General features: G+C 45.9%; 1 protein-coding gene and 1 long non-coding RNA gene across 3 annotated transcripts in view; one reads left to right on the forward strand and one right to left on the reverse strand.

Moving 5' to 3' along the window:
- The window catches only part of LOC310828145, a 582,793-nt gene that overhangs the window by 532,732 nt on the left and 22,616 nt on the right, over nt 1-27,445 (forward strand). The gene's annotated exons all lie outside the window — the stretch shown is intronic.
- On the reverse strand, nt 16,315-25,999 carry BAMBI (BMP and activin membrane bound inhibitor). 2 transcript variants are annotated; one of them, XM_083706167.1, is made up of 3 exons: nt 25,712-25,999; nt 19,387-19,674; nt 16,315-17,163 (listed from the first exon to the last, which is right to left on the reverse strand). In XM_083706167.1, the coding sequence occupies exons 1-3, from the start codon at nt 25,785-25,787 to the stop codon at nt 16,745-16,747; spliced, it is 783 nt and encodes a 260-aa protein (XP_083562293.1). In that variant the 5' UTR covers nt 25,788-25,999; the 3' UTR covers nt 16,315-16,744. The 2 variants fall into 2 exon arrangements, with proteins under 2 accessions (XP_083562293.1, XP_083562294.1); XM_083706168.1 differs by lacking the exon at nt 25,712-25,999 and adding an exon at nt 23,585-23,740.

Below are 27,445 nucleotides of genomic sequence, written 5' to 3' on the forward strand. Positions count from 1 at the left end.
AAAAGGCCTGAATTCATTTAAAAAATGGTGGAAAGTGCAACTTTGGATGCTATTAAGGAGAGGCCCGTCGCAAGGTATAAGGCAGCCCAGTTTTCTGAATCTTGCAGCTCGCAGCAATATCAGACACAAACCCATTCATAAATACTCCCATATGAAACTCCATGTGGATCTTCCAAGTAAAGAAAATGAGAATAAAGACCAATTAATTTCTGCGCCAATATTGTGAAGGACAACATAAGCCTGTTTTATGCTGGAGAGCAATGCAGATCACCACTCTGGTTTACATGATGTGACGGATATAATTAATGCATCAAATATTTCACTATATAGCTAGAGCCCACTGAGGAATGGTATCCAAGTCTTCCCATCCCCCACCTCTGTGAATGCTATACAGGAACCTGTCTGAAACTAAATCAGACCCAGTGGTCCATCAAGTTAGTATTTTCTACACTGCCTGGCAGTTTCTCTCCAAGGTTAAAGCAAGTGGACCTTTCAAGTCCTACCTGGAGATGCTGGGGACTGCGGAGTCCTCCAGATTTTGCAGCGCCATTTTCATTCCAAAATGCATACAAAAATGTGCATATTCTGGAGTAAGTGATGACACATACCTATTTTAAGGGGAGCTGTGTGAAATAGCATGGTTTTGTGCCATGCTGTAGCCAGGGCCAGCGCTGGCACCAGGGCCAACTCCAGCTCCAGAATTCCAGTTTTCCTACACCCTGGCCTCCTCTGGTCCCTGACCTCCACTGGACTTGCTCCTGAGTGTGGGCCTACCATCAGAACTGCTTCCAGCACCACTGCCCATACCCCGGGGTCCTGGACTCTTGCCACCCACGCCCTCGATGGTTACAAGCTTTTTCTCCTTCCAGTGGCCAACTCTTATGGGAATGTTGAGGAAGGCTACATGCTTCCTGCAACTGGCCTCGGGTGGAAAATTGATGAAGGTCAGATTGAAGCATTTGCAAGGAAAACAAAGCTTCCAGAAGACAAGTGAGGAGTTTGAATGATGCAAACCATTCCAAGAGGAAGAAACACAATAGAAATACACCTGGAACCTTGAGAGAGAGAGATGACTGCCCGACTGAGGGCTCTGCTCTTGCCTTTCTCCACATGGCCTAGGGTGGGACCTGACAGGCTCTGAATGACGCTGCTGCTGCTGCTGGCCAGAGAGGACTGCCCTGTTGAGAGCCTGAGGGCCCTGCTCTTGCCTCTTTCTACCTGGCCCAGGGTGGGACCAGCAGACACAGTCCCCATATGCACCACACACCTTTGACTGTGTACACGCTATACATTCAAAACACATGGCTCCCCCTCAGAAATCCTGGGAACTGTAGTTTACCCTAATTCACAGAGCTACGATTCCCAGCACCCTTTAACAAACCTCAGTTCTCATGATTCTTTGTGGGGGACCCATGGGTTTGAAATATGCCAGTGTACACAGCCTTTATCTTGTCCCTGAGCTCTTTGTACGTCTGAATCTGGGTTATGTGTAGTTCAGTTACAATGGTACCTCGGGTTAAGAACTTAATTCCTTCCAGAGGTCCGTTCTTAACCTGAAACTGTTCTTAACCTGAAGCACCACTTTAGCTAATGGGGCCTCCCACTGCTGCCGGAGCACGATTTCTGTTCTCATCCTGAAGCAAAGTTCTTAATCCGAGGTATTATTTCTGAGTTAGCGGAGTCTGTAACCTGAAGCGTATGTAACCTGAAGCGTATGTAACCCGAGATACCACTGTAGTTTTTTTTTTTTATTTCTCCTGGCTACAGACCCATGGCAATTTCCCAGAAGACCACGGTGTTATGGCGGAGGTGGTGAATCTTTCACTCTTGAGGCTCCCTTTGAGTCCTCCCTTCACAGTCAGGAGCAGGTGGAAGGGGGGGATTAAATGCCCATCTGCGTGGCTTGCAGGGACCTGAGCAGGCAACGGAAAGAGGCATTCACATGATAGTGCTGCCCATTCATTAGGCAGCCAAGTCCCCGATAAGACATCTATTTGAGAGCTGTTCCAGTCTCCAGCTTAAATGGCTCTTTAAAAGTTTGTTTTATATGCAACAGACTGGAAATGTTCCTTCAAAGCCATTCCACCAGATTATGTAATTACTAATTACATCTTGAGGGCAAATGCCATATGGAGCTTAAAAAAAAAAAAACCTTATGAAAATTGATGGGAAAATGCCCTTTCTTCTTTTCATTTTTTTTAATGGCACTGGAAACACAAAGCACACTTGTCAGGGCATCATAAACCACCAGGAGCAGCTAAAACCAAAATTAAAGACACATCGCTTCCCTTCGCTGGGACCAAATAGTTCCTTCTGCTGGATATCTTTCCGCAGCAAGCTCACACTCAGGGCCAGGGGAACAGCTGTTCTTGTGTCCTTCTCACACCCAGAGAAAATGCTCAAGGGCCACATTCCCTTAGGAGAAACCTTCCAAGGGCTACACACCCATGGTGGGCGGGGCCAGAGGCAAAAGTAGGTGGAGCAATGGGTGTAAATTCTGGTACCCTAGAATGCAACTGAGTCCCATGAAGAGCAAACCCATTGAAATTCCTGGAAATGATGGCATTCGGTTCATTAATTTCAGGGGTTTCCTGTGAGTAGAGCTTAGTTCAGGCAAACCTGGCCCTCCAAGACTACAACTCCCATCGTCCCTAGCTAACAGGACCAGTGGTCAGGGATGATGGGAGTTGTAGTCCCAAAACATCTGGAGGGCCGAGTTTGCCTATGCCTGGCTTAGTTCCACCCTAGGCTTTGTTCACTAGGGTAGTTTCTCCTCACGCATGAACTGAGCCAATGCACACAGCTGCCCCATCAGTGTCTAGTTTCATTAGAAAGCAGAGCCACTATGGATGGTGGACTTCACAGTTCAGCACTGCCCCGGAATGAGAGCAGAATTGGACCCTTCACTTGGAATTGTCAGTGAACAGCATAGTGCTACAAACTGATACTGGCATCAAGACACATCCTTTGCAGACCCCAGCCCAGCCCTGTTAGCCAAACCTTCTTCTTGCTACTTGTATCAAAGAGGATTTCTGCTTCACATTCTTCAGAGAATACTTGGATGCAAGGAATCCCTTGTTTAAGCCTCTGCATAGCAGATTGCTTCACTGGGCACCGTCTGGCTTTCAGCTGTCTCTATGATGCACTGGTGAAGGCCTTCTTTGTAGTGGTGCCTTTGGCTACTTCCCACTTGACATTGACCCATGACAGGGCCTCCTCAGTGGTGGCTCCCCATTCCCGGAATGCCCTCCCAGGTGATGTGCGTCTCCCTCACTCACTACTGACTTCCAGGAGAAATTTAAAGACACTCCTTCTTACCCAGGCATTTGTTGGCTGAGAGATATTGGCCATGGCAGCCTTGACGTTAGTAACTGTGAGCACGTTGTGATTTTCCTTATATGGCTTTTCCATGGTGTCGGATGGTTTTAATTCTTTTAAATGTGTTTTATGCAACTTTACGTTGCATCGTGTTACTATTACGATGTTTGTCACCTGGGCTTCTTTGGAAGGAAGGACTGGAAACAATTTTAAAAAAGAAAAGAATGAATTTACAGTAATAATAAAACTAAATATATGCAGAGGCACCCATGGGCATCACAGCCCAAGCAGTGGTGAGCTTGAATGTAATGCTGAGATAACAGACACAAAGCTGAACATAAATATTTACCATTGATTGATTGATTGATTGATTGATTGATTGATTGAATTTATATAATGCCCTGTGACGCAGGTAGCACTGTGGGTTAAACCACAGAGCCTAGGACTTGCCGATCAGAAGGTCAGCGGTTCAAATCCCCGCAACGGGGTGAGCTCCCGTTGCTCGGTCCCTGCTCCTGCCAACCTAGCAGTTCAAAAGCATGTCAAAGTGCAAGTAGATAACTAGGTAGCGCTCCAGCGGGAAGGTAAACGGCGTTTCCGTGTGCTGCTCTGGTTCTCCGGAAGTGGCTTAGTCATGCTGGCCACATGACCCGGAAGCTGTATGTCGGCTCCCTCAGCCCATAAAGTGAGATGAGCACCGCAACCCCCGAGTCAGCCACGACGGGACCTAATGGTCAGGGGTCTCTTTACCTTTACCTTTATAACACCCTACACCCGGAAGTCTCAGGGTAGTTCACAGAAAAGATCACAATATATAAAATCAAAATAAGAACAATAACGCAATAACACCCCCCCCCCCGAAAAAGAGCCACATTTTAAAAAGGACATAGGATGTCAATCAGATCAACCAAAGGCCTAGTTTAAAAAGAACATTTTTGCCTGGCACCTAAAGGTGTATAATGAAGGTGCCAGGCGAACTTCCCTGGGGAGAGTGTTCCACAGACAGGGAGCCACTGCGGAGAAGGCCCATTCTCGTGTTGCCACCCTCCGGGCCTCTCAATGAAGAGGCACATGAAGGAGGGCCTTAGAAGGTGATCTCAGGGTCTGGGTAGGTTCATATGGAAAGAGGCGGTCCTTGAGGTTTTGCAGTTCTGAGCCAGTCCTGATGTCACTGCATGGCATTGTTTCACCCAGAGGTTTTGTATAGATGCCACCACATAGGAGACACCAGGAATACTGACCCTGGTGGAGACAGACACAACAGAAGACACTGGGCAACACTGAGACCACAACCATTAACTTCAGAGTGGGGAAATAATTCAATCCAACTAGCAAAGCTACTTGCCTTTTTATTATTATTATTACAAGTAAGCGGTGCACCTTGTGTGTTTGCCGTTGTTGCCCATCCTTGATGAGTAAAGAAGCAGATCTGCATGGATGTTTTAAGAGTCTTTTTGCGGGTGGACAGTGAACAGAAACATGCTGAAGAATTGCTGATGTCTCTTCAGCTTCCTGCTCTCTCCATCATCATCTCCTTACTTTTTCCATGCTGCTTTACAGAAGCACATTCATTTTCGTAATTGCTGTGCCATTTTCTCCTGTTTTCCCTAAATATTCCACCCCATCATCTTGACATTTCGTTTCCCTGAAATGATACTCGGAACCTTCCTAGGAGCCTCCCACAAATTCATTTGCAAGATAGGCTTTTGGCTGGAGATCTTGGCTGGGAGCACAGTACGCTGGATGCGCTTTCTGGAATGTAGGGCAGGCCCTCACCCAATTCGATTTTTAAGAAGTTAATTAATTGTATGAGTTTTAATTGTTCCGTGGAGTCATTAAATCTGCATACTGCAATGATTCCACACAAACACCCAACAGAACATATACATATATATTGGCACAGACAAACTGTATGAAAATCTGTGCCCTCAGTTTTTCAGTGTTTGATTTCCTCTTTTTCCACAATGCACAACTAGCCCATTTCTCATTGTTTGAGTACAGTCTGCTACATGGGCTGCCCAAACTACTGCTTAGGTTGCTGATGCAGCCAGGTCAGCCCTAAGTGGCCATTTTATTTGATTGTTGGCTTTCCTACTCTCTGGTAAGACTTGCTGGTTTAACTCATGGGAGTCACTCCATCAATCCCCTCCACATAACTTACTCCTAGAGGCAAAGGTTCTGCTCCTTCACTGCTTACATTGTGTGTGTGTGCAGTGTAATCTTTGTGCACCAGTCCTAAACATGCTACCTCAGGTAATCCATTTGGGACGTCGCGTTGCTCGGTCCCTGCTCCTGCCAACCTAGCAGTTCAAAAGCACGTCAAAGTGCAAGTAGATAAATAGGTGCCACTCCGGTGGGAAGGTAAACGGCGTTTCCGTGCGCTGCTCTGGTTCGCCAGAAGCTGCTTAGTCATGACCCGGAAGCTGTACGCCAACTCCCTTGGCCAGTAAAGCGAGATGAGCGCCTCAACCCCAGAGTCAGCCACAACTGGACCTAATGGTCAGGGGTCCCTTTACCTTTACAGGTAATCCATTTAAGATTGAGTCATCTTTTTAGAGTCAAAGGACTTAGCAAGCACTGGACAACTAAGCGTCCGGCACCTTTGTTTGTGAAATATGTTTTGGTTAATAAAAACCCCAAGCAGCCTGCTGAATGAGATTAATTCATTGTTGATAGCCATGAAAATAGCTGCATAAATCTCGTGGCACCGATGAAAGGGGCAGAATTCCTACCAGTCTGCAGGAAGCAAATTGGATGTTTCAAAGGAGGCTGTTTGCTACATGGCTTGATTTGCATGCAAATGAAAGAAGACACTTGCCACCCGTGGTTCAGCAAGATGGTCAGGCCTATTTGGCTGTGTTGTGTATCCCTTGTTACTTCCAGGGGAGGTCCGTGGAAAGATTTGGCATGCAATTCCTTTCCGAACAGCGACAAGGAAGGTCGCAAAGGGGACTCCAACTGCAAGCAGACACACGTCTTTCTCCAGCAGCTGACAAATAAACATTAGTTCCTCTTATTTGCTTGATATAAAAGGCTCATAGAACAGCACTGCTTTCTTGAGGTTGGATTCCAGCCATATAATTTTTGGACTATTTACCACAAAATGTGCATTTCATTACAATGAGGAGATATGGATGTTGTCGCATTCGGACTCCATACACTTGCATCCTTAACTAGCCATTAAAAAAATTATTTATAAATGTTGATAAGAACTGGCACAGTCCCATATGCCATAGGAACACCCAAACAAAGAAACTTTAACATAGTTATCAAAGTTCAGGATTTTGGAGGATCTGTGATCTTGGTCAGAAAAAGATCAAGGCTGGATTTGAAACTAAAATAAAGAGTTTAGTTTATTTGCCTAGATTATAGAAACTAATCAAACAACCTCTGTTTTAAAAGGACATTTTATTCATTTGGATTGATAGATCAATTGATAGATGGATAATGGCAATTATCCATCTATCGAGGGAAACCAGTGAATCCCAATCATATTCACCTGCCTGAAATCAATTCTTCTTTGCAGGTGGACACGCAAACTGATGCAATTTCCACTGCTATTTCCCATTTGACAGACTTGTCCAACATCCCTACAATTGTCCCTGTGAGGTGTTTTTGTGCAGTAGCAAAGGGCACTCACAGAGAGCTGCTGCATTGAGGTTCTGTGAATGGAGGCGAGGTTGCGGCGTTCATCTCGCTATACAGGCCAAGGGAGCCGGCGTTTGTCCACAGACAGTTTTTCCAGGTCATGTAGCCAGCATGACTAAGCTGCTTCTGGCGAACCAGAGCAGCACACGGAAATGCTGTTTACCTTCCCGCCGGAGCGGTACCTATTTATCTACTTGCACTGGTGTGCTTTCGAACTGCTAGGTTGGCAGGAGCAGGGACCAAGCAACGGGAGCTCATCCTGTCACGGGGATTCGAACCATCAACCTTCTGATCAGCAAGCCCAAGAGGCTCAGTGGTTTAGACCACAGCGCCACCCGCGTCTTTTACATCAACATATCTATTGAAAACTCTTACATTTCAGCCCCCTTTTTCCATTCCACTCCTCTTCCTTCCTACCCAAGAAAATTGTATCTCTAGTAAAACCCATGACCCCCACTTTGGTTAGCCAAAACCACTATGCACGCCACCTTGTCACTTTATGCCTATGTCAGCCTTGTGTAAACAGCACTTGGGGCTGCAGGAACTTTGGAGCATCTGCATTTTTCAGATATGGCCTCAGCCATTCATCAATAAATGACATTAAACTGTAGTTTCTTGACACTTCTAAGCCTTTCCCTCAAAATACCATGTAATAGGTCTCAGGGGGAAAACAACTTTGGATTACTTAAGACAGACAATGCAACTCTGTTTCGTAAAACATGTGACAATTTGAAGCAATAGGATTTGGATCCAGTATTCCCTTTAAAGCAGTGAAAATCAGCTGATATTTAAGGCATGTATATTGTAGAAGTGTAAATTAAGTTTCACTGCATCCTGTGACAAGATTATAGATTTTGGTTTGAATATTATTTTGTCTCGCCTATTGTTTATACTCTGGTTGTTTTATTCTGCTCCTGGTGTTTACTCTTGGTTTTATTGTTACTTTATTGTAAGTTGCTTGCTGCAGAGGCTCTTTTTAAGACTGAAAAAATGCAGCAGATGATAGATATAGATAGATAGATGATAGATAGATGATAGATGATAGATAGATAGATAGATAGATAGATAGATAGATAGATAGATGATAGATAGATAGATAGATAGATATAGATAGATAGATAGATAGATAGATAGATAGATGATAGATAGATAGATAGATGATAGATAGATAGATAGATAGATAGATAGATAGATAGATAGATAGATAGATAGATAGAGATAGATGATAGATAGATAGATAGATAGATAGATAGATAGATAGATAGATAGATAGATAGAGATAGAGAGATAGATAGATAGAGAGATAGATAGATAGATAGATAGATAGATAGATATAGATAGATAGATAGATAGATAGATAGATAGATAGATAGATAGATATAGATAGATGATAGATAGATAGATAGATAGATAGATAGATAGATAGATAGATAGATAGATAGATATAGATAGATGATAGATAGATAGATAGATAGATAGATAGATAGATAGATAGATAGATAGATAGATAGATATAGATAGATGAATGATAGATAGATAGATAGATAGATATAGATAGATAGATAGATAGATAGATAGATAGATAGATAGATAGATAGATAGATAGATATAGATAGATTAGATAGATAGATAGATAGATAGATAGATAGATGATAGATAGATAGATAGATAGATAGATAGATAGATAGATAGATAGATATAGATATAGATTGATAGATGATAGATAGATGATAGATGATAGATAGATGATAGATAGATAGATGATAGATAGATAGATAGATAGATAGATGATAGATAGATAGATAGATAGATAGATAGATAGATAGATAGATAGATAGATGATAGATGATAGATATAGATGATAGATAGATAAGCACTGTTCAGTGTTAAAGTAACCTTTGGCTGCCTGTTTAGGCTTCTGTATGTGGAACAAAGGGCCATCTTGACCTTCACCTTAAAATGTCTTGGGTCAACCCTGGCTATGGGGTTCTCTTCATTCCCCCTTCCCACCCTGCAGGGTTCCTCTCTCCTTTACACTAAAACCCATGCTCAGACGTATTCACAGCACAGACCAGAATCAGCAACAAGAGTGAACTGCACCCATTGACCCAGTGGACTCCACGCAGTTCCACACCTCCACCCACCCAGCCCCACCCAGATATTGTGGGATCGCCCTCCAGATGTTGTGGGACTACAACTCCCATCATCTCTAGCTAACAGGACCAGTGGTCAGGGATGATGGTAATTGTAGTCTCAAAATGTCTGGAGGGCCAGGTTTGCCTATGCCTGCTCTATTGGGCTACACCAGCCGAGCCACTTATTCAGCCCTTAGCATCCTGGCCTGTTTGCCTTACAGCCTTTTCCTTAAAAATGGCAACTACTTCTCCAATGTCATACGCCGCACTGCTAAAAGCTGGGGAAACAATGTAATGCTTAGTTGCTCCTGAAAAGCGGGGGCAAAGTGTTTTAACCCCCTGGGCTGTCCTCTCCTGGGATCCGCATCTTCATTTCAAGACTGGAAAATTGTTCTCTCTCTCCCCTCTTCTTTGTGTGTTTAAGTGTGGCCCTCTTTCTCTTTGCTTCTTTTATTTGCTGTTTGTTTTACTTCAGGCTTTCCCCACAGGGATTATGAGAGATGGAAACAAAGTCTAGGAGTAAGACAAAAGAAAAGACTGTGTTTGTTTATTTGGAGGGAGCCAGGATTCATATTGTTGGAGACATCAGACTCCCCCAGAGAGATAACCTTAATCTGCTGACTCCTTCCCTTCTCTCGCTTGTTTGCGGGGCGGCGGGAGGGGGGGTGTTCAATATATATATTTAATGCGAATCTCATAAAATGGTTGATTCATCCTTCCCTGTTCCTAATGAAATCCTATAGCCAAAAGCGAGAAGAGCCCTACTGCTTATAATATACGAACAGGCGTCCTGACAAAAAAAAGAGAGAGAGAGAGAGAGAATTCACTGATGCCTCAAGGGGAACTATTTCAAAAATTCAATAATGTGAGAATTCTGCTTACCTCAGACACATCCATTCTCTTGGGCTGGCTTTCATTACTAAGGCCTCTTTGTGACAACAGCTCTTTTGTTCTCCCGGAGTTAATCTTCTTATACCGCCCTTGAAGTCCGAGGGCCAAATTCTGCCTTCATTTAAATACCACAAAACATATTTGGACATGGCGAATTATATCACTCTGTCAGCACTTTAAATTTCCCAAACATTTTAACTTTATTCCATTGTTGTACTGTATTCCAAATACAACACACTGTATTTGGTCCACATTTATTTATCGTATGTATATATCCCGTGAGATATAGGGCTGATGCCTAGTCTAATCCAGCAACCTGTTCTCACCATAGCCAACTTGCAGGTAGGACCTCAGCGTTCCTCTAAGGAGTAGGAGACATGGGGTTACCCAATTTTCCCCATACAACAATCCTGTGGGGTAGCTCTGTGTGTGAGAGAGGGGTGGTCAGGTGTCACCCAGTGAGCCTCATAGCTGGGAAAAGATTAAAAGCAGGTCACCCTGTTCCAAGAACAGAAACAAGAAGGAAAATTGGTATGACTCTTGCTTCAGCATACAAAACCAGTGGACTCCTGTCTTCTAGACGATCTTCACTTTTAGCTATTTGGCCATATACCGCATAGGTGTGACTTCACTTTTTCCTATGTGGCTTGTTTCCCTTGCTTATCTGCTCTGCATGCACTTTGAGCTCCCACTTCCTGGTTGTGCAGGTGAAATGTGTTTCATATTTAGGGGTCTTACGTGTCTGTGGGGTAGTTCTGTTAGGCAGTAGTGGATCTGTAACCACACACAATAGAAAGAGACTTGACGAAGAGCTAGGGTTACAAGCCAATTCTCCAAAGGTAGCCATGCACCACTCTTTTGGAGAAATAACCCTGAAACCTGATAACTTCTGTTTATTGAAGGCCTTTGAGGATGGGAAGTGGAACAAGTGGCTTGGTTAGAGGAAGAATAACGTGATACATAAAGGGTGAAACAAAGGAAGCAAAGGCTGAGGCTCAAGGATCCCTGAATCTGTCCTTGGGCAAATGGTAACTCCACACAGTTGAAGCCTCTTTTGCAGAGTGCACTTCACCACATTCGAAGTACACTTTTGCCCTCAGACCATCCTGGGCCCTGTAGTTTGTTAAGAGTTGTTGCTAATGGTTGATTCTGTCAGGGGTAAACTACAGGGGCTTCCGGTCCCATCTGCCTTAATGGAGGCAGCCCCACAACAGCAGCAGATCATTGGCAAAAGAAAAGCAAGGATGACAGAGGGTAAATTATCCTATTATATTATTATTATTATTCTGCCCCAAGCCACAATGGGAGAAAACAACAGCTGATAAGTGAAAAAGACAATGCCATAAATGTCAGAGGGTATCTCCATGGACATATCAGTTTTCACACACAGGGCAGAATAAAGATAATAGTTTGAGTTCTTCACCTGAAGCTTTATAAATTTATATACTGTAACATCACGATTGGAAATCATTAATTATGCAGCTGTTGACTAAGGGATTATCATCAGTGCTTTTTTTCCTTAAATATATGTTTAGGAGGAGGAGAAGAAGAAGAAGAAGAAGAAGAAGAAGAAGAAGAAGAAGAAGAAGAAGAGGAGGAGGAGGAGGAGGAGGAGGAGGAGGAGGAGGAGGAGGAGGAATTTTTATTTATTAACATGCCACTTATCTGACTGGGTTGCAAAGAATACTGTTTTGAACATGCTTTGACAGTATATTTCATACACAGCCTAAGATTTGAAGTTTTGTGGAATTTAACATTTGTTTATCCAGTAAAAGAATCCTTCTGCTTGTACATTTGTTTATATTTCACTATTTATATGCTCACTCTTATTAAGCACAGTATAGCATGCTTAATAACAGTATAGTACACGGGTGGTGCTGTGGTCTAAACCACTGAGCCTCTTGGGCTTGCCGATCAGAAGGTCGGCAGTTTGAATCCCCGCGACGGGGTGAGCTCCCGTTGCTCGGTCCCTGCTCCTGCCAACCTAGCAGTTCAAAAGCACGTCAAAGTGCAAGTAGATAAATAGGTACCACTCTGGAGGGAAGGTAAACGGCGTTTCTGTGCGCTGCTCTGGTTCGCCAGAAGCGGCTAAGTCATGCTGGCCACATGACCCGGAAGCTGTACGCTGGCTCCTTTGGCCAATAAAGCGAGATGAGCGCAGCAACCCCAGAGTCAGCCACGACTGGACCTAAAAGTCAGGGGCCCGTTTACCAGTATGCTTAAGAGGAGGGGTATTCATGAATACTTTAGGGTCAACACTAAGCTATAGGTAGCCAAGCTATAGGTACCTGTGCAGCTGGGAACTGTACCGTTCTGAGACAGGGATCACACCCACAGCATATATTTAAAACACATGGCTTCCTCCCACCCCACCCCACCCCACCCCCCGTTCTCAAATCCTACCCTGACAGCACCACCACATTCCATGCTAGAACCCTCACAGAGCTAGAATTCCCTAGCGCCTATAAAAAACTAGAGTTCCCAGGATTCTTTCGGGGAAGTAATGTGCATGAGATGTATGCTGTGGATGTGACCAGTCACTCACCAGCCACAAAACAAAGAGAGCAAAAAGGGAGGAAGGACACAAGCAGGCTGGAGGCCGCAAGCAAAAATTTTGGATCATTCCACACAAGGCCTAATCCAGACTGTTGCCCAGGCAAATGATCTAGGTCTGGTATGGAATAGTTTATAGCCAGGCTGGTTAATGGTCAGCAGGGCTAGATTTAGGTTTCATGTGGCCCTAAGATAATGAAGGTAATGGGGCCTTTTATATGTCCAGCTGTCCTTTGTCAACAACAAATTGTCGCTGGTTTTTTGTAATTTAAGGACCTAATAGGTATCTAAAGTCATTTGCACACAACAAAATATGTATTTTATCAAAGTAATTGTTGAACTTCTATTTTGGAAATGTACATTGTTTTTTCCCTTTAAATAAGCTATAGCTTGTTTAGCTTATATGTAAATCCGGTCAGTGAGGAAGGCAGAGTCATGTTTCTGATATTTCCTTTCAAGCAACCATCAAACCTGTGGATATTAGGAAGAGTCTTTTTGGGTCTAGGCTCAAGATCCTAGCACCGCATGAACTCAGTCTGGAAAATTACCCTTCATTTATGTCTACTCTTTTTTATAATAAGAAAAACCAAAGTCTGTTTTGCTCACGCCACTCCCTAGAATTCATTGATTCTGAATGTGCTATATATATATAAAAGGTGTTATATTGGCTCCCAGAGCATTCATCTGAAATCCCAGTTACATTACTGAGTAAGGTGGAAGCTGAAATGTTTAGCTAAACCATGCTAGATCTGTTTGGCCATTTGCACACTTTCAATATATTATTTAGTCCTTGTCAGTATTCATCTAAGAGCCAGTCTATGAATGGATGACAGACAGTATCTACTGTATGGCGAACCTGCAGCCCTCCAAATATTGCTGAACTCAAAGCCAGTGGTCAGGGATGGCAAGAGCCGCAGTCTAACAACATCAGGATGGCTAAGGTTACCCAGCCCCAATAGTGTCTGTCTCTTACACACAATCCTAATGCGAAGCAAATGCATCTTCATGCCCAGTGGCATACATGTGCATTTTTCCTAAAATGTATATAAGGCTTGGTTGTGAAAAACAAACTCTCAAAGTGTGAGCATGCACACACACACTTGGGAGTCGCTATGGAGAAAGTTTTTAGGAGGATACAAATAAGGGAAAAAACACATTTGCTAGTGTAATTAGGATACTTTCATCTTTCTAATAAAATTGCTGCTTGGGTTCTGCTTTGGAGACCAATAGGTCTGCTTTTAGAAGCCTACAAAAGGAGGCCAGTATGCAAGGAAAAGTCAAAGGGTGGGGGGGGTGGGGGGGGGGAGAAGAGCTTCCTTGCTCTTTGCCCTAAAGCAAGGGAAAGCAAAGACTTTCTGCTGCTGACTGAGTTGGATTCTGATCTTCGTTACATGTGAATTAATCTGGACTGAATTTATTGGCTTTGGCAGCTGTAAACAGTGGAAGAAGTAAGATAGCTAGCAAGCCTCAGATTTGCCACCCAGATAAGCCTGCCCAGTGCCTGAGCTACCAGAGGAGGCTGGTTACTTTCAAGCTCCCTGCTCAGCCTGTAATCACCCAATATTGAAACCAGATTTACGGGCTCTTTTGAGCAGGGCTCTTTCCAAAGCAGACACATTTGGTATTTCGGAAGGTCAACCCCCCTGTGGTGTAAGGGCTTTTTAAAAGAATCAGTTAAGCAGGAGTCAAGAGGAGAGGCTGAAATCAGTAGGACACAAGAAAAGCTGGAGAGAAGGGGCCAGGGGCCTGGAGATCAGAAACAAGGAAGGGCCTTAAATGAGAGACATGCAGCCCGTTCTTCTCTGATAATTTTGAAGCCAGTCCCAGTGTTCTCAATAGAGCTTACTCTGAAGTAAACATGTAGAGAATTGTAAGCCAAGACATTTCAGGTACTGGTCTTTATTTCCCCCTGTCTGGTTGATCTCCTCCTCGACTTACGGATATGAGAAATCATGCATTGTCTGTGATTTATACCACATCAAGAGCAATAAACCATGGGGTTATCACAACTTCTGAATGCTCGCAAAACATAGTTGGGGTGGGCAGGCTCCCCCTGAACACCAAACATTAGTGCTGCTTTAAAAGTCCCATTGACTGCAGCGGGACAAGCACAGTTGTCTGGATCATGCCCATTCAGCTACTTCCCACATTAGCAAATGGGAGCAAGTAAAAACAGCTCTCTTGTTTACCCAAAATTCTTGCTTGCCAGGCCTACCATCCAATACAGTGGTACCTCGGGTTACATACACTTCAGGTTACAGACGCTTCAGGTTACAGACTCCGCTAACACAGAAATAGTACCTCGGGTTAAGAACTTTGCTTCAGGATGACAACAGAAATCGTGCTCTGGTGGCTCGGCGGCAGCAGGAGGCCCCATTAGCTAAAGTGGTGCTTCAGGTTAAGAACAGTTTCAGGTTAAGAACGGACCTCCGGAACGAATTAAGTACTTAACCCGAGGCATCACTGTAAAACTCCTCTGGCCGTAGTTTTGGTAGAGGGAGACTTCACTTCCCCAGGCCATTGTACATTTCTCCATTTAGACTTTTCAGAAGGTATAAGATTGTTTTGGTGTTCTTCCATTGCAGCCTCAACCCATCCCATATTTAGTATTCCACCGATACCAATGTTGAAACAGCACTGGCAGGAGAGACTAAGACAGCAGTCTTATGCATGCTTACCTGGGATTATGTCCCACTGAAGTCAGCAGGAATTAGTACCAAGACAGTCAAGCAGGAGACATGTAGAATACATAGTCAGATGAAGACGGTAAACTGTTCAGAGCATGTACCACATGGGCAATGCGTTGGAAAGACAGACCACCTTTTAAAACACTCCTCATTTGGTGCGGAGGGGAAGAGAATCCCCATTGAAACAAAACTATCAGGAAAGGTAAGCTGAACACTTTCCCCTGACCTCCTAGCTTTCTGCATACAGGGCTAGGTTATAATTAATGGCCAGCAAGTCAAATCCCGCACCTGCAGATAATGGTTGCCCTAGCAAAACATAATCAAGGCAGGTGAACCATTTTGGTCATGTTTGAGAAAGAATTCGAAGGAGCATCCACAGATATTTCACAATGATGTTAGTGCATTGTTATATCATATTTGGGAAAGGCATGAAGGATTGCTGCCCACCTGTCTGCCGAATAAATCTTTCATGCATTGTCATTTATTTGTATCTCACCTTTCGTCCAAGGAGCTCAAGGTGACATATAGGTGTTTGTTTTTCCCCCTGTTGCCTATTTTAACCTGTGGAAGTGTGTCAGGCCAAAGGGTCACCCATGGAGCTTCATTACCAAACAAGGATTTGAAGCTAGGTCAACTTCAACCTTCTCCAACCACTGTGCAACCCAGCCCTTCCTGCTAACAGAGATCCCAGAATATGCCTGGAATATTTTAGACTCCAAGAAGACACAATCTGGCAGACTGTTCTGTTCCATGCTGCCTAGGGGAAGATTAGAATCTGCATGATACAGAGGCTGTAGCTGGACCACAAATATCAGAAACTGCTAGGATGCTATTTGCCTTTAGAGCAAAAGGGCATGAAATACGTTTTTCTCCTGTCTGGAAAGCTGAAGCATTGAAAAGGCTAGCAAGGGGAGGCAGCAGATTCAGGTTATGTGACTTTACCTGAATGAACACCAGAGTTCACTTACGTGAACCTGATTAAACACTAAAGGAAACTCTACGGTTAACACTTTATGTAGTGCTTCTACTAGAAGGGTAGTGCTTCTTACACAAAACCACAAAATAGGTTTCAGACAAATATATATATATATATAATTATATATATTTTAAAAATCTTTACATCAGAACTTGCATACAATTTAATAGTATAACTCAAAATTTCCACCTCCCTACAGCTCAGACAACCCTGGTAACAGTGTGTACAACTTCTCGGTTTTTTTGCTTTCATAACTTTAAAGCAAACAATACATTTGAATGTATTTACTCTGTGCAAATAAGGTAACTTTTGGGATCCTTCAGAAGACATATATCCAAGGTTCAATCTGCAGAGGTCCTTTGTTTTCTTTAAAAAAAACAAAACACAATTAATGACTGTAGGCTTTCCCTGTATAAAGTGCTCCTGTCCAGCAGAACCCAAAGGCCTTGGAAAAGTTTTCCTAGCAATTTTAAAGAACAAAATTTTAAAATATAGTTGTATATATATATATATAAAAAGACCAAAAGGCGACGTGATCACACAAATTCCAGCTTTCCATGCCCGCCATACATTCCCCAGTGGACTAGCGAGAGTATTTTGTCACTGCCCAAGTCCGGCTGCCTCATCTTCTCGCAGGTCATGCAGCAGTTCTCGTGCCCCGTGACTGGCACCATGCACTCCAAGTCTAGCTTGGCAACCTGTCCCTTTTTGGAATGATGCCCGTGGAAGCTGTAGTGCAATCGGGACAGCATCTGCTGCCGCTGGTCTTGCAGTCTTTTGTTCTCGCTCCTGAGCATGCGCAGAGCTAGCATGATGAGGAGCACCAGGATCAGCCCGCCAGCGATGGGGACGGCAATGACAGCTGCCCGGAACCACAGTTCTTTGGAGGAGGTGAGCTCCTGAACCTTCGTGATGAGGTTTCTGCTGCCTTCGTGCTGGTATCTGCTCCCTTGTCCTGCAAGAAAGGAGAGAGGGATGGTGTTCAGAAAGGTCCCTTCCGTTCCACATGCTAAAGCCTGTGTTTCAACCGCAAAAAAAATGGAAGCCCCTTTCTTTTTAAGACTACCCTCTCAGGTGATGGAAGGGGGAAAGGTCTGCTCATTTCAAAGAGGGGTGCTCTCTACATTTTTCTCCCTAACCTGATCACCACCCAAAGCTTGCAGATTCTAGAGAAACTCGGCTATTCGCTTAGGCTACGCTGGATCCAGAGAACCCTATTGCTCTCCAGACATTGTCCCAGCTGCCATCAGCCCCAGGTCAAGGGCCAGGTTGGTGGGGGTTGTAATCCAGTAACATCCGGAGGGTCACAGGTACCCCAGCCCAGGGTTATGCAGTAATGTGACATCACTGGTGTTAACCCTTGTTACAAATTACCACTGTATTTGGAACCAGTGTGCACCAGACAGGAGGGCATTTCCATGTCCTTAGGTCAGGGGTATGCAACCTAAGGCCAGGGGGCCAGATTCTAAATCTGGCCCATGGACAGTCTGGGAATCAGCGTGTTTTTACATGAGTAGAATGTGTGCTTTTGTTTAAAATGCATCTCTGGGTTATTTGTGGGACATAGGAATTGGTTCATTATTATTTTTTTCAAAATATAGTCTGGCCCACCACCTTGTCTGAAGAAGAAGAAGAGTTTGGATTTGATATCCTGCTTTATCACTACCCAAAGGAGTCTCAAAGCGGCTAACATTCTCCTTTCCCTTCCTCCCCCACAACAAACACTCTGTGGGGTGAGTGGGGCTGAGAGACTTCAAAGAACTGTGACTGGCCCAAGGTCACCCAGCAGCTGCATGTGGAGGAGCGGAGACGCGAACCCGGTTCCCCAGATTACAAATCTACTGCTCTTAACCACTACACCACACTGGCTCTCACACCGTCTGAGGGACGGTGGACCGGTCCACAGCTGAAAAAGGTTACTGACCCCTGCCTTAGATGTTCACATACCACCAAAGAAAACCTAAGGTCAATATGGTCAATATGGACACTAGGAACCCAGCTTTCCATTCAGCAGCTCTACGCTTCTGTACGTATTACATGTTTAGGTACACAAAACATGTAATGAAATATTGCAATGCGATATTTATCCGGCATAGGGGCAAACACCAAGGAGATAGGACCAGACTGAAACTATTTGCTCTGTGTTTGCAGAGGCAAACCCCGATTTGTTCCAAAGCACATGGAAATTCCAGCTCTGCAATTTACAAGGTGAGCCACGGGGCAAGTTGCTATCTCTTCTTTTCACACGATTGCAAAGATAAGAGTTGTGAGGTGCTTCAGCAAGCCACACAAAAAAGGACCATCATAGCAGGCATTTGGTTTTGCTGTACTAGTGACCATCATTACGGAAGCAAATACAAAACAATTGCTGCACCCCATGTACGCAAAGCTGCCAGATGGTCCCCCTAAGCTTTACTATAGGAATGGGGAAGCTGTGTCCTCCCCTAACAGTGGACTACAACTCCCATCATCTCGGACCAATGGTCGTGCTGGGTGGGGTTGATGGGATTTGGAATCCTACATCCTGAGGACCACAAGCCTTCCATGCAAGGAAAAATCAACTTCAATGTTATGAATACACCAGGTACATCAATTCAATTAAATGGATACACCCAGTGATGGAGAGATTTATTTTTATTTTACTTCCATGACCTGCAGGGCATGAGTGAAATTGCAACACCGAAGTTTGTTGAGTCAGATGAATTATTTGCATACTTTCAAATAACTAACTTCACCCGGCTGTGGGAAAAGTCGTTGGGACTTTATTCTCTTTGACTTGATGATTTCACCTTCGTGTATGCGAAGTAACAAAGCAGCAGATTTAAATTAAAAGCTGTGTGCATGTTTTCATTAAAACTTAACAGGCTTCCATAAAGTTCATTTGCACATTCTAATAGTTTTATTTTCCCCTGACTAAATTGGGCACAATTAGGTTTCTTAAAGTAGTGCCCCTCCCTGAACAAGTTTTCCCAGGCAAGATGCCAGGCCTGCTTGAAAAGGAGCAAACTTTGTGTCTCATGCTAATGCAGATACAAAGATATTTGGCAGAGATCTGTCTAGCCACATGCCTCCCACTCCAGCGTGCCTAGTTGTATTAAAAGACCAAAATCATTAGCAGACAAAACAAGGTCTTGCCTGTTGCAAGCAAACTTATGTATCAGACGAGAGCACGACTTACCCGAAGGCTCCCCTCTGGAAGGAGAGAGAACATCGTACAGCCCTCTGTAGTTGCACATATCTTCGTGACAACACTCCAACGTAGGAATGGCAGTTCCAGAGTGGTTTTGGGCCTGTTTAGCTTGACAGATGTCCGATGTGCTTGCAAGAGAGTCCAAGCAGCCATGCGTAAGTGGGGAATGGCTGTTCTGAGGGTCAAGCAGTCTAGAGAAGCAAGCATTGAGCTCAGATTTGCACATATAGCCTGTTGCAACACAGTGTGCAGCATCACAGTAGCATCTAATTTCACCTGCAACAAAAGTAAAGTGACAGCAAATCAGTAAGGATTTAAGATACCCTGTATCCTCAATACTGGCATTAAGATGGTTGAGTAACAAACAAAATAAGTGTCTCTTTTGAAAACAGGCTTAGAGATGAAGCCCTCCACCTCCCATCTTCCATGATAAGTGCCGTGCCCATACTGGCTGTGGCTGATGGGTGTTGTAGTCCAAAAACATCTTGAGGGCACCACGATGACTATCCCTGCTATAGATCAAGGATTCCAACACAGGTCTCTATAGAACTGGTCAACAGAGCTGCGCACAGCCATGGGAAAAGGCAATCAATTAATACTCCTATTGTACAGGCAAGCATCTCCAGGGGAGATATATAAGCAAACAGGACATGGCCAATCATGGTACAAAAACAATTTTCCTGACAATTTTGCCAAACCACCAAGACATGGAAGCCCTTCCAGATTTTCTGCAGACCATCCAGAGATCTACCTTTCGTCCATTCCTGGCTCTTGCTCTGCACAGTGTACAAGATCCCCATAGCAGGCATGACAAATCGGAGTCCCTGTGGGGAGGATGGTGTTGCATAGAATCCGTCCGAAATTGCCACCACGTGGGAGGAGCTGCCATGTGTAGGTGGGCTTTAACTTACTTAGCCAAAGAACTAGGGAGAGGGGCATAACCTCTTATGCAAAAGTGAAGACAGCATCCATGTGCGCCTTGAGTAGGCACAAAGTTGTAAGAGTTTCCATCAAAAATACCCAAGCTGCATGGTTCTGCCCCACCTGCAGAACCACCAGCAATTCAGCTGCAGTGGAACAAGTCACCACTCTAGCAGCTGAAGCAGTAGACGAATAGGGATTAGGGTGCTTATTCCATATGAAGCAAAGTTCCATAGGCAAAAATCTGTAAACTGGTCACTTATCACATACCAGCTCATCTCCAGGTCTTTGGGCAGCAATGACTCCCCATTTAGCAAATCTGCAGATACTTGTCCTTTACATTACCTTTGATACTAGTTATTATAAACCAAGTTGCTGGAATACAACTTCCATTTATGCCCAGCCGTTGGGCTATGCAGACTGTGGCTTATATGGAAACTGAACCTACTGCAACTGGTTCTCCATCTCTGCTCTAAAACAAAACCTACATTGCATACGTCAGCATATAGCAAATTCAAAAGCACACTTCAAATATTTACGCCTGGCAGAATTAATCAAAGTGGTTGGAATTGTTTACTGCCTTTTGGCACGGTGCCAGTATTTAAGAGCTTTAGCCAACACCTTATGGAATTATGTACTAAAATCGTGCATGCATTTTTATTTAAGTTAATTCTTAACACAAGGATTGCTTTGTTGGGTCCATCTAACCCAGCATTTCATTTCCAAAAGTAGCCCCTGGGGAACTCACGAAACAGGACATAATGACAATAGTCACACATCCCATGTGCGCCAAGCATCTGGCTTCCTCACAGCATCGTCTTCTCATGCAAAATATCTTTTTAGTTTTTATTATAAAACAGGAAATCTTTAGTTTACAATCAGTGTCTCTTGCTTGCCAAAATCAACCTCTTTCAACTTATATGAAAGCTCATAAATGGGGGAGGTGGCAAGATTGAACCCTCCTTCCACCACCTCCCTTCTCCCCCCCCCCACTCCCCAATCCATCATGTGGTCAAAAAGGGTAAACATTTGGACTGAAAATCCTCTACTGTTTGTATGGAACAAAAAACGCACAGGAAACCACAAAAAAATTCTGAAGGAACTGCTTTAAAACATATTCATTTTACATTCTTCAGAAATGCATTCATTTTACTATACAGTACAGAGAAACTGTACTGTCTTCTCGACGTTTCAGCTCAAATCTGTTCCATCAATTCAGAGAATGGAAGGAAGGAAGCTGGGAGGCAATCTGGATCTGTCTCTCAGCTTCAGAAACTACTGGAGGAAGTGTATTAACAACCACAGTGATGAATAGCACTTATTTTAGAAAAAAAGGGGGTGGGATTCAGCCACAAGAGAACTGCCACTTATTCCTTTTTTAAAAAGTGAAGCCCTTAAAATCCTAACTTCCTCCTGCCAAATTAAGAGTTATATTTAAGGTACATAGGTACCCAGAGATTAATTTTTAGCACCCAGGTCATATTGCACTATATATACTATGTCCCTGCTTATGCTTAAGATATGAATTACAAACACATTTACACATACATACAGTTCTGCAGGGCTCTCGCCTTCCAGACTATCTTAAGTTCAGCCTTCCCTAGAATGCCATTACATTTTAATAAACTGCTTAATCAAAGCCAAATGACACAGTGCCCGTATGTAAACAAGCTTGCCCCTCATTTGTGTAAATGTGTGAAGCAAGATCTGAAGCCCAAGCCTGCCAAAGAATACATGCAGTTCAAAAGCTTGCTTAAACATTCAGAGAACTAGTTTGACAGAAAGCATTTCCCTTATTCAGTTGCTTGAAAGTCTTTCATCACAGAGATGAAATAAGTGTTTGCATTTTTGGGAGTCCCTTGAGGTTCTCCACCAAAACAGGTAACCAGAGCAAGATTCAAAAAATAATATGGGATGTGTTACATGTCACCAAGCAGGCGACATTTGCATTCCGGATATCCTTCTTCAAGCAGTTGGGCCCAGAAGTCCAATGTTCTTAGATTTACAGAAGGCACTTCTCTTTCCTTAAGGACTTCTGTTCCGCCGCCACCAATCATGTAACTTCCTAAGTCCCCTTTTCGAAAGCAAATGTCATTTAAGCAACTATTGTCCAGCAAGTCAAGTCCGAGGGCTGAGCAGCTTTCACTGAAACAAGTTGTGGATAAACACAAAACACTCTTTTTGGGGGTGGGGAAGGGGGAGATCTATAAGCTAGTCCTTTCCCACTCCAGTCTTGAGAGCATCACAAGAGAGAAAATAATGTGTGTTTCAATAGTTCGTACAATCCTCTTTTCCTGACCAAGCAAAGTCTCATAAACAAAACATGATGGACTAGTCATCGGGTTATTACAACTCCATTTTAATTAGAGACACACATTCCACCACCACCCCCTCAGCAGAAGAGAATGGCATTTTTGTGTTATCGTATTTTTGAAGGGGGGGAACAAACCTTTTATTTCTGTCAATTCATAAAGTTTCTTCCTGAGCTATGGAAAAGGCCAGGGAGGGTATTTGGTATTTTCAAACAGTGAACAATGCCCTTTCTGTTCCCCTCCTCTTTCTTGTTACTGTATGTAGCTATTAAAGAAAAATGTCTGCTTTTAGTCAAGGTGGCTACAGGAGAGACTGCAGGCTTCTCCGAAAGCTTTTGAAGTCGACAGCAGCCAGAAGTCTGTGATCCCCTAATTATATCATTATCAGGCGCATAGTTTCAGTATCTGCAACTGCACATTACTCTCAGTCACTCCCTTCTCTGCCCCTCTTTGATGGGGCCAGAAGACTTCCCTCTGCTTGCTGCAAGGGCTGTTATTTGGGGTTAATTACACCCTTCTTTCCAAAATAAATAAATACTGTAGCACATCAGCACTGTGCTAGCTTATCCTTTAACCTCCTCTCTGTGAAACGTGGCAATTATAGGGAGACATCAACTCTCCCATTCCCTCCTCCCCTCCCCCCCCCCAGTTAAGTTTTTATTCTTTAAAGTGGCGAGGAGGGGAGAAGAGTGGATTGTGTGAGCTCGCGCGCGCACACACACACACACACACACAGGAAGTTTCAAATATTTGCAGCAAGATGCTTAACAGTTCACATCTCATACTTGTGGGGTCACCTCTCACAATCAGGGTGCACAGCCCAATCCAGCACATGTTTACTCAGAAGTAAACTTCATATGTAAATTAAAGGATTCAAGTGCTGGTTCACACAGCCTAAACACAATTTTGGTTGTTGCCACTTTGCAGGAGCAAACTTATTTTAATTCCCTTACTTGCATGGGCTGGATTTCTCCTCATGCCACGAGGGATAAGGGAGGGCATACAGTCGGGTCTCTTTCCAATTTTACCTTATCAACAGGTAAAGCCGCAAACAGGTAAAGCTTGCCTTGGGCCAGCGCTGCTTTCTGAAGCTTGGAGAGGGAGAGGGAGAGGGAGAGGGAGAGGGAGAGGGTGGGTGTGGGGGCTGGAGACGTTCAGAAGTTCATTAAAGACAAGCTAACAAAAACATTTTGACAACCGCTTGCCCCTAAGGTCTGACTTCCCTCAACGAAGCGGGGCAAGGCTCTGGCGGGGGGCGGGGAAAGGGGAAGGAAACCCAAGCAACGCCACTTCCAAGAACAGGCGAGCTTGTTCTGGCCTGCGAAGCTCAGCCCAGGAGGAAACATGACACGCTCACAAAGCCTTGGCAGAGCGCTTCAAAGGCCGCGCCGGGCCGGGCGCACGGAGCTCGCCAGCCGCAGGAGGGGAGAGCAGCGGGAGCAGCAGCAGGAGAAGCCCCGGCCGGGCAAGGGAAGGGCAGTTGCCCCGGGGAAATGGCTACCGGGCTTGCCTCGCTGGCCGGGAGCTGCTGCTGCTGCCCCACCAAGCCACCTCCGACGGGCGGCAACCCCACCACAAGAAAGCTAAGCCCGCTCTTGCTTCTAGCAGAGCAAACGGACACCACGACGTCACCCCCCAGGTTTCACTCCCCAGCCTGGAGAAAGGAAATAAAAGCCGGGGCTTGAGACCGCACTAGGCTGCTCCCCCAAATGCAACCCCCCTGGAATGGCTGCTGCGTGCGCACAGCCCTTCTCGACGGTCACTGCCAACGCGCACCCGCCACCGACGGCGTCCCTCCAGAGCGCGTCGCAAGGGGGGCTAGCGGGAGGGAGGGAGGCAGCTGGGCGACCAATGCAACCCCGACGGGGCGGCTGCTGCTGCAGAGACCCTGGGCGCCTTTGACGAGGGAATTGGAAGAGGCCAGCAGCCGGGTTTAAGCGCAAGGCTGGGCGCAGTGGGGCTTCACCCCCGGCCACCCAGGAGGGCGGGAGTTGCTACGGATCAGCCCCAGCTTGGAACGCGCCTCCTTGCAAGTTTTAAATCCCGCTCGGTTTCGCTTCGAAGGCGAGGCCGAGCCTCTCCTGGATGCAGCCCAGAGGACGACAGCAGCGCCCCCTTCCGCAGGTCGCGCGCTCCTGCATCCCCCGCCCAGCCAAGGCCCGTCTCTCTTCGGGAGAAAGCCTCCGGGTGCTCCCGAGTACCCGCCCAGTCTCCTCCAGCAGCCCTCCCCCTGACCCTACAGGAAGCCTCGCAGCAGCTCTTCAAAGGCTTCCCCCAGGGCGACAATCCTCACGTTAAGCCTTTGTACGGTTGTCAACACGCACCAGCGCTCGCCAGCCCACCACGTTGCTCTGCAAAACAACCCCAGGCCCACGCCTCCCTCTTCGAGGAGTTGTCTCCATTCCGGGGATTAGGATAGGTTACACACACACACGCTTCGAAACAGTATTTCATCGTATTTTGTTTTGATCCCCCCGCTCATTTTAGGGCAAAAAAAAAATCTGAAAACTGCCGAAGGATCGAAATGCATTAAATAAGGCATCTCAAAAGGAAGGGAGCTTTCGTGAACCGGGCTGGATTTAGAGAGGGGAGCTGCTTGCGCCAAAAAGAGCCCATAATCCAGTCCTGCGCATGTTGACTTGGAAGCGAGCCCCCCTGAGTTCGGGTGCAATACTAGTCGTGCTTTTCTACTGAACAGAAATGGGGCTTGCCTCTGAATAACCATGCATAGGACAGCACGTACACTGCAATATTTTAAGTAGTGCTAGTTTTACGTTATCCTATTTCCTCCTCTTTGGGAATAAATACCATCAGGTCCGTGCGCCTTGCTTCCGAGGAGACGCGCGCAGGACCGGGCTGCGCGTTCCCGTGGGGCTGCCCCCCTGTCAAAATAGCGGCGTCCCGTTAGCACCACCAACGCCGAGTCCATCGCTTGCCTTGTTCGTTTGGTTTTTTTGTGCTCAACGGCTTTGCCTTCTCTTTCCTTCTGCTTACCGACCGACAAGCCCCCCGCGAACTTAAAAAGTCTTCCCCCCCCCCCCCCGGATCGGGAAGGAGCCCCTCTCGCGAGCTGGACTCACCTTTCGTTAGCAGGATGGCCATGGCGCACAGCTCCAGTTGCAGCCACACGAAGATGAAGCTGGAGTGGCGATCCATTTAACCCTCCCCGCACGGGCCTCGCCGCCGCCGCCGCCGCCGCCCGCGTCTCCGCGCTCCCTCCAGGGCTCTCGTCCCCTTGCAACGCTGCAAGGCAATGCCCCGGCCGGGCACAGCGCATGGACCCCGCCGCGGGCTGCCCTGCGCGACCCGCTCTCGGCCTCGACCGGCTCCTGGCGTCGTAAGCCTCTCTCACGAGCCTTGCTGCAGCCGCATGGGAACCCACGCTCCGGCCGGGGGTCGCTCAGCGCGCAGGACGAGCGACAAGCCCGGCTCCGCTCTCTGGGCGCCCCGCGCTCGCTCTGTAAATAATGCTCCCGCCCCGACGCCTGACCCGCCTCGGCCCGCCCCCGGCCCGCCCCTCGCTGCCCTCCAGCCCGGCTCCCATAGGCGGCGCCGCCGCGTCACTCAAAGCAGCGGGAAGGGACAGAAGGTAGGATGCGTCCTGCAGCGCCAGCAGCTCCGCTTCACTTTCTCCCGGGCTAGAGCGGCGGTGTAATTAGTAGCGCAAACATGGGGAGGAAATGTAATTAAGCCAAATGAACTTCTGGGGATCCGGGAGGGGCGGGCTCTGAAGGGTGGTCCCCCCCCTTTTTAAAAAAGGCATTCCTCTTCCAAACTTGGTGCTAAAAGGGAGGAAGAAGGAAATAAACTCTTAGCACCCACTTGCAGCACAGCAATCCGATCCCGGGTCCAAATCGCGCGCACGGTGGAGCCGGGACAGGAAAGGGGGACCGGCCTCAAATCTTAAGAGCCTAGAAGCCGGACTTGTTCGCAGTGTGTGTATGTACAAAAGCAGATTGGGGCAAGCGAGCTCTCTCTAGGAACCTGCAGACAGGGCTGCAAAGAGGCGATCGCGGGAGGCAGCTTAAGAAGCGCATCAATCCCTTTTCCCGGCGGGGAGACAGCAGCGTTTCCCCCTTTCTCCTCTGCGCACTTCCAGCCGCCGCCGCCGCCCCTCCTCCTCCCGTCCCGATGATCAATAAAGCCTAGTCAGACGGACGGTTTGACCAGCAGGAGCCTGACTGCTCGGTTGGGATATAGATGTACCAGGAGAAGACATTTAGTGAAAATTAGCAAACGCGAAAGCGCCAGGCGCCAGCGAGACGACACAGACAGAGACTGACACTCAATTATCCCCCCCAAACAATCCCAGGCAAACACACAGGCTCGGCCTGATCAATATCAGCCCCAAAGCGATCTCCTTACTGAGATGCTAATTCATTTATTAGGGCACTCTCTCACCGACCCAGCAGGCAAGATTACTCTCAGCCTTTCTTTCTTTCTGTCCTTTCTTTCCACGGTTTGTTTCATGACGACTTTGGATTTACTGGGAAGCGATATGGGGGGGGGGGGGGACGTAGCTGGGCCATGTCCCTGATTGTACAGCAGGTCTTATGTCTCACTATCAAGGTGCAGGTTCCCCACCATATCACATATTTAGGGCCTGTAACACTTTGCGCTGCTTTCCTACCCCTGGGTACAAAATCATGTGGGCCAAAGCGCCTGATTGCACAGTAAATCCTCAGTGGTCAACGAGACACGATCCAGGTAACTATGCAAAGATCACAGACTTGAAGGGCAAAGTTTCATTAAATTCAGAGGGTCTCACTTCATAGTTAGGCTCAGGCTGCTGAAATCAGTTTATTTTACTACGT

This window comes from Podarcis gaigeae (assembly GCF_964106915.1).
Source record: "Podarcis gaigeae genome assembly, chromosome: 12".
Classification (NCBI taxonomy): Eukaryota; Metazoa; Chordata; class Lepidosauria; order Squamata; family Lacertidae; genus Podarcis; species Podarcis gaigeae.

Coding starts and splice junctions, on each gene's coding strand:
- BAMBI (XM_083706167.1), bottom strand. CDS start 25,787: ATGGATCGCCACTCCAGCTTCATCTTCGTGTGGCTGCAACTGGAGCTG. Junction 19,675..25,711: donor GGCCATCCTGCTAACGAAAG/GTGAGTCCAGCT, acceptor CTTTTGTTGCAG/GTGAAATTAGATGCTACTGT. Junction 17,164..19,386: donor TTCCAGAGGGGAGCCTTCGG/GTAAGTCGTGCT, acceptor CCTTTCTTGCAG/GACAAGGGAGCAGATACCAG.